The sequence below is a fragment of the Mobula hypostoma genome, chromosome 8, assembly GCF_963921235.1.
Source record: "Mobula hypostoma chromosome 8, sMobHyp1.1, whole genome shotgun sequence".
NCBI lineage: Eukaryota > Metazoa > Chordata > Chondrichthyes > Myliobatiformes > Myliobatidae > Mobula > Mobula hypostoma.
The window spans coordinates 87,118,865-87,133,922 of NC_086104.1; the positions used below are offsets into that span (position 1 = coordinate 87,118,865).

Sequence of the window (15,058 nt, forward strand, 5' to 3'; positions counted from 1 at the left end):
ATCCTTCTTCAGGACTGAGATGGAAGGGGGAAGATGTCAGAACAAAAAGATGGGGGGAGGGGAAAGAGGCTGGCTGGAAGGTGAAGCCAGGTGGGGGGGGGGTTGGGGGTTGGGGGTTGGGGGTTGGGGGCTGTCAAGGCCTGGAGAAGGAGGAATCTGATGGGAGAGGAGAATCGACAGTTAGTGAAAGGGAAGGAGAAGTAATAGGCAGCTGAGAGGAAGTGAAAGGTCCGAGTGAAGAATAGAGGAAGGGGAGGGTGGAATTTGTTTATGGAAGGCATTTTTCTATGTATATAAACCTGACCTTTAAGTTAGGATCTTTGTATCATAATCGCACATGGACCAGATGAAGGAACAATAGTTCAATAAATTGCGCCATCTGGCCACCTTAATTCCACTTATTAACTCATGCATATTAACTGGCAAATATCAATCAGATTCATCAGATGTGCAACCATCTTCAATGAAAGAAGATGAGGTTGGCCAATGTTTTCTTAATTATGTTGAATTGTTGAGTAAATAGTTCTTTGGGCTGCAAAATTGAGATTTTCAAAATTGACATTCTATGTGAAGAATGTCTGACACAGCCTTGCACCAAGCCAACAATTGCTTGGGAAACTGGTGATATTTTTGAAGCATTTAACAGCATTGGGACTTTGTGAAAATATCTAAAAAGTCTTACCACTTCAACATGAAGGTTTACAACTAAACCATGTTAATCTTGATTCCAATAAGTGAACTAAACAGAAATAAGACCCAACGCAGACTGGGAGACCATTTCACTGAACATCTACGCTCTGTCCGCCAGAGAAAGCAGGATCTTCCAGTGGCCACACATTTTAATTCCACGTCCCATTCCCATTCTGATATGTCTATCCACGGCCTCCTCTATTGTCAAGATGAAGCCACACTCAGGTTGGAGGAACAACACCTTGTATTCCGTCTGGGTAGCCTCCAACATGATGGCATGAACATTGACTTCTCTAACTTCCGTTAATGCCCCTCCTCCCCTTCTTACTCCATTCCTTATTTATTTATTTATTTATTATTAATTATTAATTCTTCCCTCTTTCTTTTTCTCCCTTTTTTCTCCCTCTGTCCCTGTCACTATATCTTCCTCTGGTGCTCCCCTCCCCCTTTCCCTCTCCCTAGGCCTCCCGTTCCATGATCCTCTCCCTTCTCCAGCCTCATATCCCTTTTGCCAATCAACTTTCCAGCTCTTGGCTCCATCCCTCCCCCTCCTGTTTTCTCCTATCATTTTGGATCTCCCCTCCCCCCTTCAAATCTCTTACTATCTCTTCTCTCAGTTAGTCCTGACGAAGGGTCTTGGCCTGAGGCGTCGACTGTACCTCTTCCTAAAGATGCTGCCTGGCTTGCTGCGTTCACCAGCATTTTGTGTGTGTTGCAGAAATAAACGAAGTTGGGATTCCTGTAAAGAGAAGATTGACAGAATTACATCTAACTATTTACCTGCGATTATTTCTGTAAGGCCTGTAGAAGAAGGGTACCAATACAACCGTTGATTTACATGATACATTTTTCCCACAGGCAAACATTTATTGGCCAGAAGGAACTACAATCTACAAATTAGTAGATTCCAATGAATCAAGGACAGGGGAAGCAGACAAACTAATTGTCTTTGTTCCCCCCACCTCCCATTTTGTAGATTCTGAACTGATCCTTACTCTCAGATAATCTAATCCTCACAATTGAATATGGACACAAGGAGCTGCTAAATTTGAGACCATTCTCAGGTGAGTATCTATTTATTATGTAAAATGCCAGACCTACTAAAGAAGCAATCTGTAATCTCATTAGACACAGTGTTTGGGTCCTCTGGTTTAATTGGTTTGTACCAGAGTTGAAAGACACAAATACACAAGGCTGGGGGTGGGTGGGTGCAGACCCATGAAACAATATTAGCTGTAGCCCTGGACTAGAACCATTAAAATAACCCAGGTAGGTCAGGTGACCTTGAGCCAATGGGATGGAGATCCACCCGTTCAATTGATGAGGAACACTTTAAGAGTCAGGAGCTCCAAATACGTAGCGGCAATAACTCTCTAGCAACCAGAGACCAACCATCGGAGAGGAGATGGATCCCATAGACACGTGGAAATCAGTGTAGACTCCTTTCCTGGGTAAAACATTTTTTCTTCATTGACTTTTGATGGAGGGTCCGGGAATTCTAGTGGGTGTGCACACAGGTAGTTAGTTTGTGAACCCACGCGCTTTTTAGTTGAGACAATGAAGGTTACAGGTAAATACAGATTCTCTCTGTGCCTCTCTGATAATTATTACAAGGGATGATTCCTATAACAGAATAGGCATCCCTGTTGGGGGCTCGGGGAGGATAAATCTCTTCGTTCAGTGGGACACTCGAGTCGGACCACATGGGTGAAGAAGAGATCTGGGGCTGGGTAGTTGGCGGTTACTAACCCAAGATGAAGAACCCAGGAAATTCTCCAAGTCCAGAACTTGGATTGTTTAGATTGGCGGGGATATCTTCAGAAACAAGTGTTGGGGAAGTGGCCGCAATATGAGGTGTTTGTCAGTTCCTCTGGCTGTGAAGAGAAAACTGCAGGGAAAATGCCCAAGGGAAGCTGTCGGACAGGGAGTTTAAACAATTACAAAAGCCAGTAGCAGCTGGCTGCTTCATTGAGATTTGATAGAATTAGGACAGAACGACACAGATTAGAAATGGAAAACGAATGTCAGCATAAACGCAGAAGCCCAGCAAGATAGGTTACACCGGGAAATCCGAGAATATCGGCAAAAAGCGGGTTCCAGGGATGTCATTGTTCTGAATGGCAGCTTAAATCAACAGCTCCTCCGGAAAAACGCATATTTTGCCCAGTTAATCCATCAAGTATAAGATCTTTCAAAAATATCTGAATTGATAAGGGGGGCAAGAATGGGGAGAAAGAGTCGAGATTAAAAAAAGGATCACTGCGGAGCCTATAGAAGAGAGAGGTGCAGCGCGTGGCTCTCCTACGTGTGCGCGCAGCGGCGAAGCTGACGATGGGCCTTGTGCAGGCCAAGCGGCAAATATGATAAGGATTCTGGAAGAGATAAGGGAAGTCCAAAAAGATATAAAGCAGCAACAAAATAATATAAAGTCAGAGCTCGTCAACGTCAATCAGAAAATAGCTGTGGTAGAGACTCGAATTGAGAAGGTGGATGATCGCGTGCAAAACGTGGAACAAATACTAAGTAAAATGATAAAAATATTAACTCAAAAGGAAAGTAAATTGCTTGACCAGGACGGAAGATCGCGACAGGAAAATATCAGGATTTATAATGTTCCCAAAGGAGCAGAGGGATTGTCAATGATGGACTTTGTAGACAAGCTGCTGTGGGAAGCGCTGGAGATTCCCCCAACTATGGAGATTGAAATTGAGAGGGCACATCGTTCACTCGTCCCACGGCCCTCCGGAGATGGAGAAAGTAAACCGCGCTCGATAGTACTTAAATTCCTTAGATTCAAGAGCAAGGTGGAGATTCTACGAAGGGCCTGGGGTAAGAATAGGATTTTTTGGAACGGGAAGTTAATATACTTCAATCATGATTACCTCTCGGCGGTCTTGCAGAAACGGAAGGAATATTTCGAAGCAAAACGAATATTAAAGCAAGAAAAGGTTAAATTCCAAACCCCATACCCTGCTAAACTGAAGGTATTTTACCAAGAAGGGACGCGACTGTACCAGACGGTGGAGCAGGCGACTACAGACATGAACAACAGAGGACTGTCCATTAGTATGGTCAAACCAAGGGAAAGTCTGGCTGAGTAGTTATCCCGATCTGCTTGGGAAATAGTAAGAGAACCTAGAAAGTAGGGGACGGGAGCAGGATGGGAGAAGGATTTTAGGAAGCAACTGTCAGTTCTCCGAGGGCAGCCCTCACCTCCTCCGGAAGAGCCATAAGGTTTGGCTAACTTTAAAAGTGCTGATAAACTAAACGGAAGCAAAAATAGACGGTGATATACCTATCTCGAAAAATACGGGTTATAATGTGGATTTTATATTACTGAATTTTTAAAAATTCATTTATTCATTCCTTTTTCCCCACCTAATGAGAATATATACATGGGAGGAATACACAGGGAAATCATTTCTGTGTAATGGACATAGATTTTCTTAACTTACTTTCATAGGTACTGCAATGGGGGCCCTCAACCCACAGGTAGGAGGGGCTATCCCCCACAGCTAGACTTTTCTTCCAGCTCAACCCAGGGTCATCTAGAGACCTCAGCCTTAGAATCACACCTTCGTTACCTTTTTTTTTATTATTCGCGTATCTTGGCTCATATTTGTTCAGGGAGTAGATCTATTACGTTATATTCTGCAAATTTCAATGATATACTAACAGATAAATACACATGGCTAAGGACAAGGTAAAATTCATTTCTTTTAATGTCAATGGGCTGTTGAATCCAGTCAAGGGCAGTAAAATTCGATCAAAAATGAAAAAAGAACAAGCCCATGTAGTATATTTACAGGAAACTCACTTAAGTGATAATGAGCATGGAAAATTAAAGAGAATGGGCTTCACTAATTTGTTTTTCTCCTCATATAAATCAGGACATAGAAGAGGAGTTGCTATTCTCATCTCAAGCAAGCTAAATTTTGAAAAAGTATTCGAAATGGGAGATAAGGAGGGCAGATATATTCTGGTAAGGGGGAATATAGATGAAAATCCAGTTTCTTTATTGAATATATATGTACCCCCAGGAAGTGATATTAGTTTCTTCCAGAAAATTACTAATATTATGGTAACAGAAACAGAAGGTCTCTTGATATGTGGAGGAGACTTAAATTTACAATTACAACCAAAGTTAGACTCTTCCAATAGAAAAACTTATGAAACAAAATCCTTACATAGGAAAGTGAACACTCTTTTTGAGGATGTTGGTCTAATTGATACATGGAGGGACCTTTTCCCCAACAGAAGGGATTACACTCATTATTCTGCCCCCATTCCGTATATACAAGAATAGACTATTTCATAACATTTGGAAAAGATAGAGACAAAGTAGTCACCTGTGGAATTGGGACAATAGATGTAAGTGACCATGCTCCTATATATTTATCTGTTGATTTTGACCTACAACCAAAGAATACTATTTGGAAACTAAATTCAAGTCTACTCAATGATCCCTATTTTAAGGAACAAATTAAAATAGAAATTGGTCTTTAAATGATAATTCAATGATAATGGAGGATTTCACCTCCCATTCTATGGGATACTCTTAAAAGGGAAAATTATAGTGATATCTTCATATAAGAAAAAAATAAGGAATAGAACATTAGAGGAATTACAAAATAAGCTGAAGGAATTAGAAAAAAAAAACAAATTGAATTTGGCACAGGATACACTAGAGGAAATTTAAAAAATTAGGAATGAAATTAATAGTTCGGCTACACAAGAAATTAGAAAAAAAATTAATGTTTCTGAAACAGGGACACTATGAAAGTCGATCTAAATCTATGAAAATACTGACGTGGAAACTGAATAAAAAAGATAGCAGAAATACAATTCATAGAATAAGGGATCCAAGAACAAAAGTGATAAAAAATAAGCTAAGTGAAATTCAAGAAACTCTATATTCCAAAGTTCCAGGGGAAACATAACCCAGATTGACACCTTCCTGAATTCTCTAGAGTTACCCACTTTAAGCAAAGATCAAAATAGAACAATGACTGAAGCTGAACTAAAAACTGCAATTAGTAGGCTTAAATTAAGCCAGTCACCAGATCAGATGGATATACGGCAAAGTGGTATAAAGAGTTTAGAAGTGAGTTAATTCCTGTTTTACTCCCCACACTGAACTGGGCCCTAAGAAAGGCGCAAATGCCACCCAGCTGGAAGGAGGCGATAATCTCAGCTATACCGAAAGAAGACAAGGATAAAATGGAATGTGGATCATTTAGACCAATATCTGTTCTTAATGTGGATTATAGAATATGGCCAAATGATTAGAAGAGTTTCTACCCACACTGATACATAATAATCAGACAGGTTTTGTACAACAACGCCAAACACAAGACAATATACGAAGGACACTTCACATTATGGATCATATTTTTAAAAATGAAATTGAAGCAATAGTAATAAGCGTGGACGCTGAAAAGGCATTTGATTCGGTTAATTGGAATTTTCTTTACAGAATTTTACATAGATTTGGTCTACATGACACAATTATTAAAACTATACAGGCACTATACGACAATCCTACTGCCAGGATTAAAATCAATGGAAAGTTATCTAGAAAGGGGCACGAGACAAGGTTGTGCATGGTCACCGCTACTCTTCGCATTATATCTGGAACCATTAGCTCGATACATCAGACAAAATGAAGATATCAGGGGAATTACTATTAAAGGGACAGAGCATAAATTGGCCTGTAACGCGGATGACATTTTGATCTATCTAGGGCAACCAACATACTCTTTACCTAAATTGATGTAATCCTTTGAACAGTATGGCCAATTATCAGGATACAAAATCAACATAGATAAAACCCAACTACTTTCATATAACTATAGCCCACCAAGAGAAATTGAAAGTAGATATCCTTGGACATGGCACACAAAATCTGTCAAATATTTGGGCATCATTATACCAAAATATTTGGCAAAATTATCAGAATGCAATTATCAGCCTATATATAAAAAATTAAGGAAGATATAACAAGATGGAACCTAATTCCTTTTCTTGGTCTCAGTTCAAGGATTGAATCTATTAAAATGAATATACTGCCCAGACTACTATATCTCTTTCAGACCCTACCAAAAGAGATTAACCAAAATCAATTCAATGAATGGAACAAGATGCTATCAAGATATATATGACAAGGTAAAAGGCCTAGAGTTCGTCTAAAAACTTTGCAATTAGCCAAGGAAAAGGGGGGATGGGGCCTACCTTCTCTTAGAGATTATTATTATTCAGCACAGTTGAGAGCTGTGATATGCTGGTGCAACCCATCATATGGCACTCAATGGAAAAACATTGAGGAGAGGATATGTTCCATTCCCATACAGGCAATTTTGGCTGATAACAACCTACAAAGTTACATAAATAATATTGACAACCCATGGGTGAAATGGACTCTTAGGGGGGAACGACTCTTAAAATATGGAAAACTATTATAAAAGAATATAAACTAGAGAGAGACATTGGTGTATGAGAGACATCTTAAATGGTGTGCATATAACTCAGATTTTACGCCGAATAAACTGGATGCTAGATTTAAGGACTGGACAGCTAAAGGAATAACAGCTATTTGCAATTTAATGAAAGAAGGAACACTGTTCAGTTTTGAAATGCTCAAAGAGAAACACTTATTAGAAAAACAAGACTTTTACCGGTATTTACAGATGCGACAGTATGTTAATAGGACAGTTAAAAATGTAACCAAGGCAAGTACATGTCTGATAGAGCTATTTAGAAAGGCATAAAATTCAGAGAACAGTAGTAGAATAATTTCAAGCGTTTATAAGGGTTTTTCAAATCTTAAAACACATTCGACTTCATACATTAAAACAAAATGGGAGAAGGAAGGAGGGATAATAATATCTGAGGAAGACTGGACAATAATATGGAGGTATCAATGTAAGTGTACCAGTTCAGAGAAATAGAGGGAGTTCGGGTGGAAAAATTTGATAAAGATATTTTATTACACCCTCTCAGAAATCCCATTACAATAGTAACTCCTCTGCTTGCTGGAGAAATTGTGGAAATCAAAATGCAAACCATTATCATATTTTCTAGGAATGCCCGTTATCAAAGACTACTGGAGTAGGATACATAATGCCCTACAAGACATCTTTAAATATGAAATACCCTTAGAGAGTAAGACCATATATTTTGGGTATATACCTCAAGAATGGTTGAAAAGAGATAAATATTTAATGAAAGTACTGCTGGTGGCTGGTAAAAAGACCCTTACCAGGAAATGGTTATCACAGGAGAGCCCAACTTTAAACGTATGGATGGAAATTACAATGGACATTTACAAAATGGAGCAGATAACAGCATCTGTTAATCATAAGTTAGAACAATTTTATTCATACTGGAAAAAATGGTTTAACTACATAACACCTCATAGGCCTGATTTTATTCTCACAAATCAATGAATATGTTGTAAAAAGAAGATCACTCCCTATTCTGTACATAGTTTTCTTCTTTCGATTGTTTTTTCTTTCCTCCCCTTTCTATAAGTGTATACCTCAGATAAATATTATGTGGAGATTTGTGACAAATATGATTATATGATATATAAGTACAGTATCTGAAATACATCTTATGGAAATGTTTGTTTGATGATGAAATTCAATAAAAAATAAATTACAAAAAAAAGAATATCAGCAAAAAGCAGAAGCTGAGCGAGGTGGGTTACAAGGGGAATAGAAAAGGCTCCAAAAGAAGGTAGAAACCTTTAGAGAAAGGGTTACTGATTTACAGGGTCAGAGAGGTACGGGCTTGATGCATATGAACCAGTTTCAGCTGAAGTGTGAGAAATTACTTAAAGAAAAGAGTAAACAAGAGAAAGCAGCAGAACCAGCAAAGGATGAAGTTGAAGGATTAAGCAAACAGTGTAGTGATTTAAAGATGGCCATGAATGTGATTCAGAAATCAGCACAGGAAAGGAAGAGTAACATGGGGGATCATGCAGTGTTTAAAGCAGATTCAAAAATTGCAGGGCCAACTGGCTGCACAGAGAGGAATACAGTAATATGTGCTTTTGGATCTGAAAAAGGGGAGAAAGGTGAGTATGGAGATGGTGATAGGAGTGATTTAGCAGATGAAGATGCTAGATATGGTTACGCTAATTACGAAGCACCATTTCCCGAAGAATCCCCACCGACACCCTACCAATGCCAGCCTGTGCTACTGTTTGCACGATTGGCACCCCTAGTTACTATAAGAGGGGGCGGGGGGAGCCACGGGAGGAAATCAAAATCAGGATATAACATACACCACACTGTTCAGTGGAGATATTGCTAAGGATATTGGAACATCTGTGCTCGGAAACGATCCTCGAAAGCTTTTCCAAACAACCAGTCATCAGAGAGTAGCCTAGATGACTCCGAGGAAAGGACAATGATTATAGTGTGTTTGCATCCAAATATACCCTCAGCCTTGCCAGATGTACAACGACATGGTGGGGGAGCAGGTGAGGAATTAAAAGGCTGCAATATTGATTGTTATGGGACGTGGTAGACACGCTAGCCAAACGATACCAGGAGAGAGGTGAACATCCCACCGTGTTTGCCTTCCGTTTATGGACGGTGTTCCAAGGGATATATGGAACGGCATTAGATCGAGTCCAATTAGGACCCGATGCCTCAAATTGATGGTTGAGGACATTGGTGTCTCACTGTGCTGATGAATCTTAAAAAGTCATTGAAAATGTTTGATCCTTCTGAACCCACACATGCTGAGGAATGGGCACTGAGGAAAAGAGAGTGGAGCATGGGAAAAGGAGATACAAAGACCAACTAAAACCTCTAATCACCCCTTGTAATAATTATCAGAGACAATCTGTATTTACCTGTAATCTTCATTGTCTTAACTGAAAAGTGTGTGGGTTCACAACTACCTGTGTGCACACCCACTAGAATTCCCTGACGCTTCATGAACTGTCAATGAAGAGAAAATGTATTACCCATGAAATGAGTCTACACTGGTCAGGCATTCCTCATGGTCCCGAACCATCCTCATTGGAGGTGGCCACAACTGATACCACCCTCTCAGCAGTGTTATTACAGGAGATGGATGGGAAGCTAAGACCGGTAGCGTATACATCACCCATGCTCTCACCAGAGAATGGGGCATTCTGTATATGAAAAGCACTTGTTAGCAGTTTTCTGGGGGGGTACAACATTTCGCCTATATAGTGGGACTTAATCCACTTACAATAATGACAGAACACACCCCCCCCCGACACACATACACACACACACACACACACACAGAATTACTGCTAGATGGAAGGATTAAGGATGGTTCAGTAAGGAAAAACAGAATTGCTAATGGACACTGCTGTTCCAAGGGAGAAATATTAGAGTAGAGCGAGTAAACTGACTATGTTAGCTGACGACCTGGTGTACCAAGGAAGTGAACATGAGTGTCAAATTATGATAGCAAAGGATCCCAAGTGTCCATTTGTATCAAAACAAAAAGGAGTGGTGGAAGCAGATCAGATAAAGTAATAACTGAGAACAAAGATATAAAGGAAAAAGAAAAAATGTATTTTAAAATTTTTGTAAATAGCTCCACATCAGCACAGGATGGTGAGAGGAGAATAGGCTGTAGCAAACATGTAGAGGATGAACATGGCCAGGAAAGGTATTGTGCAGCGTTAAAGTTTCTCAAAACCATGCGTGCACAGGCAGTAGAATTGGCAGCTGTAGCATTATGTGGTTATCCACCCAGAATGTTCTCCGCCAGGGTCAGTCATACACTCTGATAGTATGTATGTCTGTAACAGCCTGACAGCACATTTGCCTCTGTGGGAAGCCAGAGGGTTTGTTTCTGCAGATGGGAAGCCCCTCCCGTCTGCTGATTTATTACAATATATATCTGAAGAGGCAAAGAGAAAAGAATATAGAGTCATAAAGGTGAAAGCCCACTCTAAATTATCTCCCGAGGAAAACAGAAAGGCTAATGTATTGGTGAAGCAAGGTGCTTTAATTGGGCAGGAAAAGCAGCCACAGATTGGGGAGATCGAGAGGCAGAAGGAACAACAGATTAAGGTTTTATATATATAACAGAGGAGCAGAAGAAAGATGAAGAGTTTTAAAAAACTAATAGAATGAGCAACGTCTGAAATACTAACGTTTGTACAAAAAGAGCACAAGGGAGTGTTTGTTGAAGATGGAGTTGTCCTTTACGAAGGAAAGCTTGTGGTTCTGGAGTGCGGAAGAAGCCATATGATCCATTGGTACCATGATCTATGGGGACACCAGGGGTGTGAAGGCACCCTGGAAAAGATCAAGGAAGTGGGCCCATGGCCTAAGATGAAGGATGGTGTGGAGCATTATGTCAGAAATTTCTTGATCTGTGCACAATATAATCCTGACAGAAATGTAAAGAAAGGAGTCCTTTGACACACGAGACCAGTGGAAGGGCCTTGGACTAATTTGCAGATAGATTACGTTGGTCCCTTACCGCCCACCCCTGGAGGGTAGAAATATATTGTAGTAGTAACAGATACATTTACCAAGTGAGCGGAAGATTTTCTGCCTAAGAGAAGCACAGCAAAGGCCACTGCAATAATCTTATTGGAAAGTATATTCACTCGCTGGGAACTACCCTGGAGTATCGAATCGGATAAAGGCACACATTTCACAGCATAGATAATGCAAGATATCATGGCACTTTTAGTGATCAAGCAGAGATTTCATATACTCTATAGATCACAGTCTAGTGGGATTGTGGAAAAGGTGAATCAAACACTAAAAGATATGATTGCAAAAATGGTGCAACAACATGGCAGATAGTTTTGTCTTGTGCTTATTCAACATGTTGCACCCCTAAAAACTCATGAACAGAAGAGACATGGGAGGATTGGAGGAATTGTCAGGATTAGATTTGTCAGAATACAAAATCAATGGGATTGTATCAGAAAAGTGGGTACGACAATTGGTAGAGACAGTGAAGGAGGCCAATTAGGTGGCAGTCCACCAAATAGGAAAAGTGAAGTAACAAGAGTAAAGCCTACTTTGCCTCAAAAGTAAGTCCCATAGAATTAAGGCCAGGATAAAGAATGATAATTAGAATACACCAACCCACCTCATTTTTAAACCTGTCCAGCTCTTGGCTCTATCCCTCCCCCTCCTGTCTTCTCCTATCATTTTGGATCTCCCCCTCCCGCTCCAACTTTCAAATCCCTTACTCACTCTTCCTTCAGTTAGTCCTGACGAAGGGTCTCGGCCTGAAACATCGACTGCACCTCTTCCTACGGATGCTGCCTGGCCTGCTGCGTTCACCAGCAACTTTTATGTGTGTTGCTTGAATTTCCAGCATCTGCAGAATTCCTGTTGTTTTCATTTTTAAATCCAAGGTTTGCAGGGCCTTATGAAATGATAGACAATGCAAGTTCATCAGTGTACAAAGTACTTCTTTCTCCAGATAGAAGTGGATAGTACCACATCAACCAGCTGAAACTGGTGGGAGAAACAGGAATGACATCACCAGGAATTAATGTACATGATGGCACTGATTTGGGAGACTTGAGGATGGAACAACTGTTCCAAGAAGATGGTGGCAGGTCTTATCAAGGGAGTGTTTTCAGTTCCCTCATCCTGAGGACCAAGGGGGTTTTGAAAAAAATCAAAGGTAAAGGAAAATATGCCAGTATTTGTCTCTCCTATCCTGAAACACAATTGGGTGAGGAAAATTGGATGCCTTGAGTCCATAGACAATTGGGAGTTGGGACTGTATGGTCTAGAAAAACAAATAGAAAATGTGGACTTAAAATAATTTAAGCTTTAAACTGGAAATAAAGACAAAAATTACCCTTGTGTGATACAGCTTTAATTCAACATAAAGAGAATAATGTATTTAGTTGCAATGCAGGGTGAGGGAATTCTAGTGGGTATGCACACAGGTAGTTAGTTTGTGAACCCACATGCTTTATAGTTGAGACAATAACGGTTACTTGTTGGTAAATACAGCTCTCTGATAATTATTACAAGGAATGATTCCTATAAACACATTTGCTTCAGTTGTTATAAACTTACATAATTCTGAATAAAATAGCCATCTTAGATTGTTTTGAGAATGACATTTTTTGGCATATCAGTTGTGGTATATCAATGTTGAGGATTAAGATTTTACCTGCTGTATGGAGTATTTTCAGAAGGAATTGCAACAGGAGTGGGTCATATGGGCCTGGGCATCATGAAGGTCATGGCCAATCTTCCTTCTCAGTGTAATTTTATAACACTATTCCTCGATTACTTTAACATCCAGGATTCCATTGCAATGAACTCAGTGCTGAGCCATCACTGCCCCATGGGCTAGAGAACTCCAAAACTTCATTAGTCCTGAATGAAAAAAATTCTCTCATTACCTCCTCCTTATTCAGAGGTTGTGCCCACATGCTCCACACCTACAGCCAAGGAGAGTGTCCTCTCTGTGCTCAGTCTGTAAAACCCAATAAATATTTTTTAAGTTTGGATAAGATCGCTTCTCTTTCTTCTGAATTTCACAACCAAACTCAGATTTGCTCAGTCTGTCCTCATAAAATAAAACCAGCAAAGCTTCCACTAAGGCAAGGGTTCCCAACCATTTTTATCCCATGGACCAATATAATTGAGCTAGGAACTCATGGACCCCAGGTCAGAAACCCCTGCTCTAATGCACTTATGTTAGTTTACAGGTAAGGAGAACAAAACTGAGCACAATATTCCAAATACAGTCTGGCCAAGTTTCTTTGTAACTGCAGAAAGGCCTCTTTACTCTTGCAATCAAATTCTCTTGTAATAAAAGCAGGCAAGTAGGGTTGAAAGGGATTCCAAAAATCAACATACCAGTTCACTTCTTACTCCTGCTTGCTGAAACTGAGTTTTGTGTACAAGGACACCAAAATCCCTTTGAGCTTCAATATAACTCAATCTCTCACTATTTAAAAATATCTGCTTTTCTGTAGTAGGTCCCAAAGTGAATTCCTTCATGTTCCCACATTATAATTCATCTGTCATGCCTTTGCCCACTCTCTCATGTTCTATTGAAACATTTCTACATCTAGCTCCCAACTCACATCCCAACTAATTTTGCATTAGCAGTAAATGTGAAGAAAATGACATTTAGGTTCCTCAGTCAAATTGTTGACATAAATTGTGAAAAGCTGGATCTTCCTCTCTGCATCGACTCCTGTGTGAGTCCAGTAGTCTCAGCCGTTCCTTTGCTTTCTGTCCAATAACCAATTCTCTGTCCATTCAGCATATCCTCCAACTCTGGGTGCCCAATCCCACATGGGACCTTATCCAAGGCCTTCTGAAATTCCAATTGTAGCACATCTATTGGTTCCCCTTGGATATTCTATTGGTTATATACTCAAGGAACTGCAGATATGGTTTTCCTTTCATAAATGCATGATGATTCTACTCAATTCCACTATTCTTTGCGATGTGTTCTGCATTACATTCTCTATTATAGCTTTCTGGATCTTCCCTATTACCCACATCAAGCTAAGAAATTGATCATTCAATTTTCTGTTTCCTTCCTTGCCAAGTTCAATCCAGTGGCAAGTTTCTTAAAGCTGTTAGCATCCCACAGCAATAAACTATTGATGAATTATTCTATTCTGTTAATCGAAACAGGGATGCAGTTTTATTACATTCAACCTAATTGTTGATCTCTTTAGATTTGTGCCTCTGCATATAATGGAGATCTATGCACACCAGCAGAATACTTTGATGCCAAGGCTTAATACGAGGAAACTTCAGATGTATTTCATGGTACTCTGCTTTTTAACTTTTCATCATGCCCATGATTTTCTGACACATGCTTCCAGCTGCATCAATGAGTGCATTCATAAAATAATCCTGAGTGGTTCCCTTGCATTTGTTGTGGGGACACCTATCCAACTAAATAGTTAAACACCCATTCACTGACAACCCACACAGCAGCAGACCAATCTGTAGCTATGGCAGTTGTAGGCTTGATGATGTTGAAGAACAACAACAACTCCAAACTGGACTAAGTCACCAATCGAAGTCTGTTGACCAGAATGTGCAAAAAGACTTTATATTAATATAACTCCTTCTGACTTTCATTCTCCAAGGTCCCACCTTCAAATGCTTAGCAGGAAACAGCCTCAGCTTAGGGTGATGCTTATGCTTCTGATGATTGATGATAAAATAAACTTTACACAGGCTGGAAACACAACCTCTTGGAGAGAAAACTACAAGAAATCATGACACACCTGTGGACATCAATGTTCAACTTCACGTTACAGTAAATCTTGAGAGAACAGAGAAATTATAAAGTAAGCTCCCAGTGCCAGTGCAGTGATTTCTGACGCCCAAAGCAGTACATTGTAATAAAC

The 15,058-nt window shown here is 39.9% G+C and overlaps 1 protein-coding gene across 2 annotated transcripts; it reads left to right on the forward strand.

The window, feature by feature from the left end:
• Positions 1 to 2,809: 2,809 nt before the first annotated feature.
• On the forward strand, positions 2,810 to 8,276 carry LOC134350161 (uncharacterized). 2 transcript variants are annotated; one of them, XM_063055119.1, is made up of 3 exons: positions 2,810 to 3,519; positions 4,581 to 4,672; positions 7,771 to 8,276. In XM_063055119.1, exons 1-3 carry the CDS (start codon positions 3,051 to 3,053, stop codon positions 7,846 to 7,848), a joined length of 639 nt encoding a protein of 212 aa, XP_062911189.1. In that variant the 5' UTR covers positions 2,810 to 3,050; the 3' UTR covers positions 7,849 to 8,276. The 2 variants fall into 2 exon arrangements, with proteins under 2 accessions (XP_062911189.1, XP_062911188.1); XM_063055118.1 differs by lacking the exon at positions 4,581 to 4,672.
• The last annotated feature ends 6,782 nt before the right edge of the window (positions 8,277 to 15,058 follow it).

Coding starts and splice junctions, on each gene's coding strand:
- LOC134350161 (XM_063055118.1), top strand. CDS start 3,051: ATGATAAGGATTCTGGAAGAGATAAGGGAAGTCCAAAAAGATATAAAG. Junction 3,520..7,770: donor GATTCTACGAAGGGCCTGGG/GTAAGAATAGGA, acceptor CATATTTTCTAG/GAATGCCCGTTATCAAAGAC.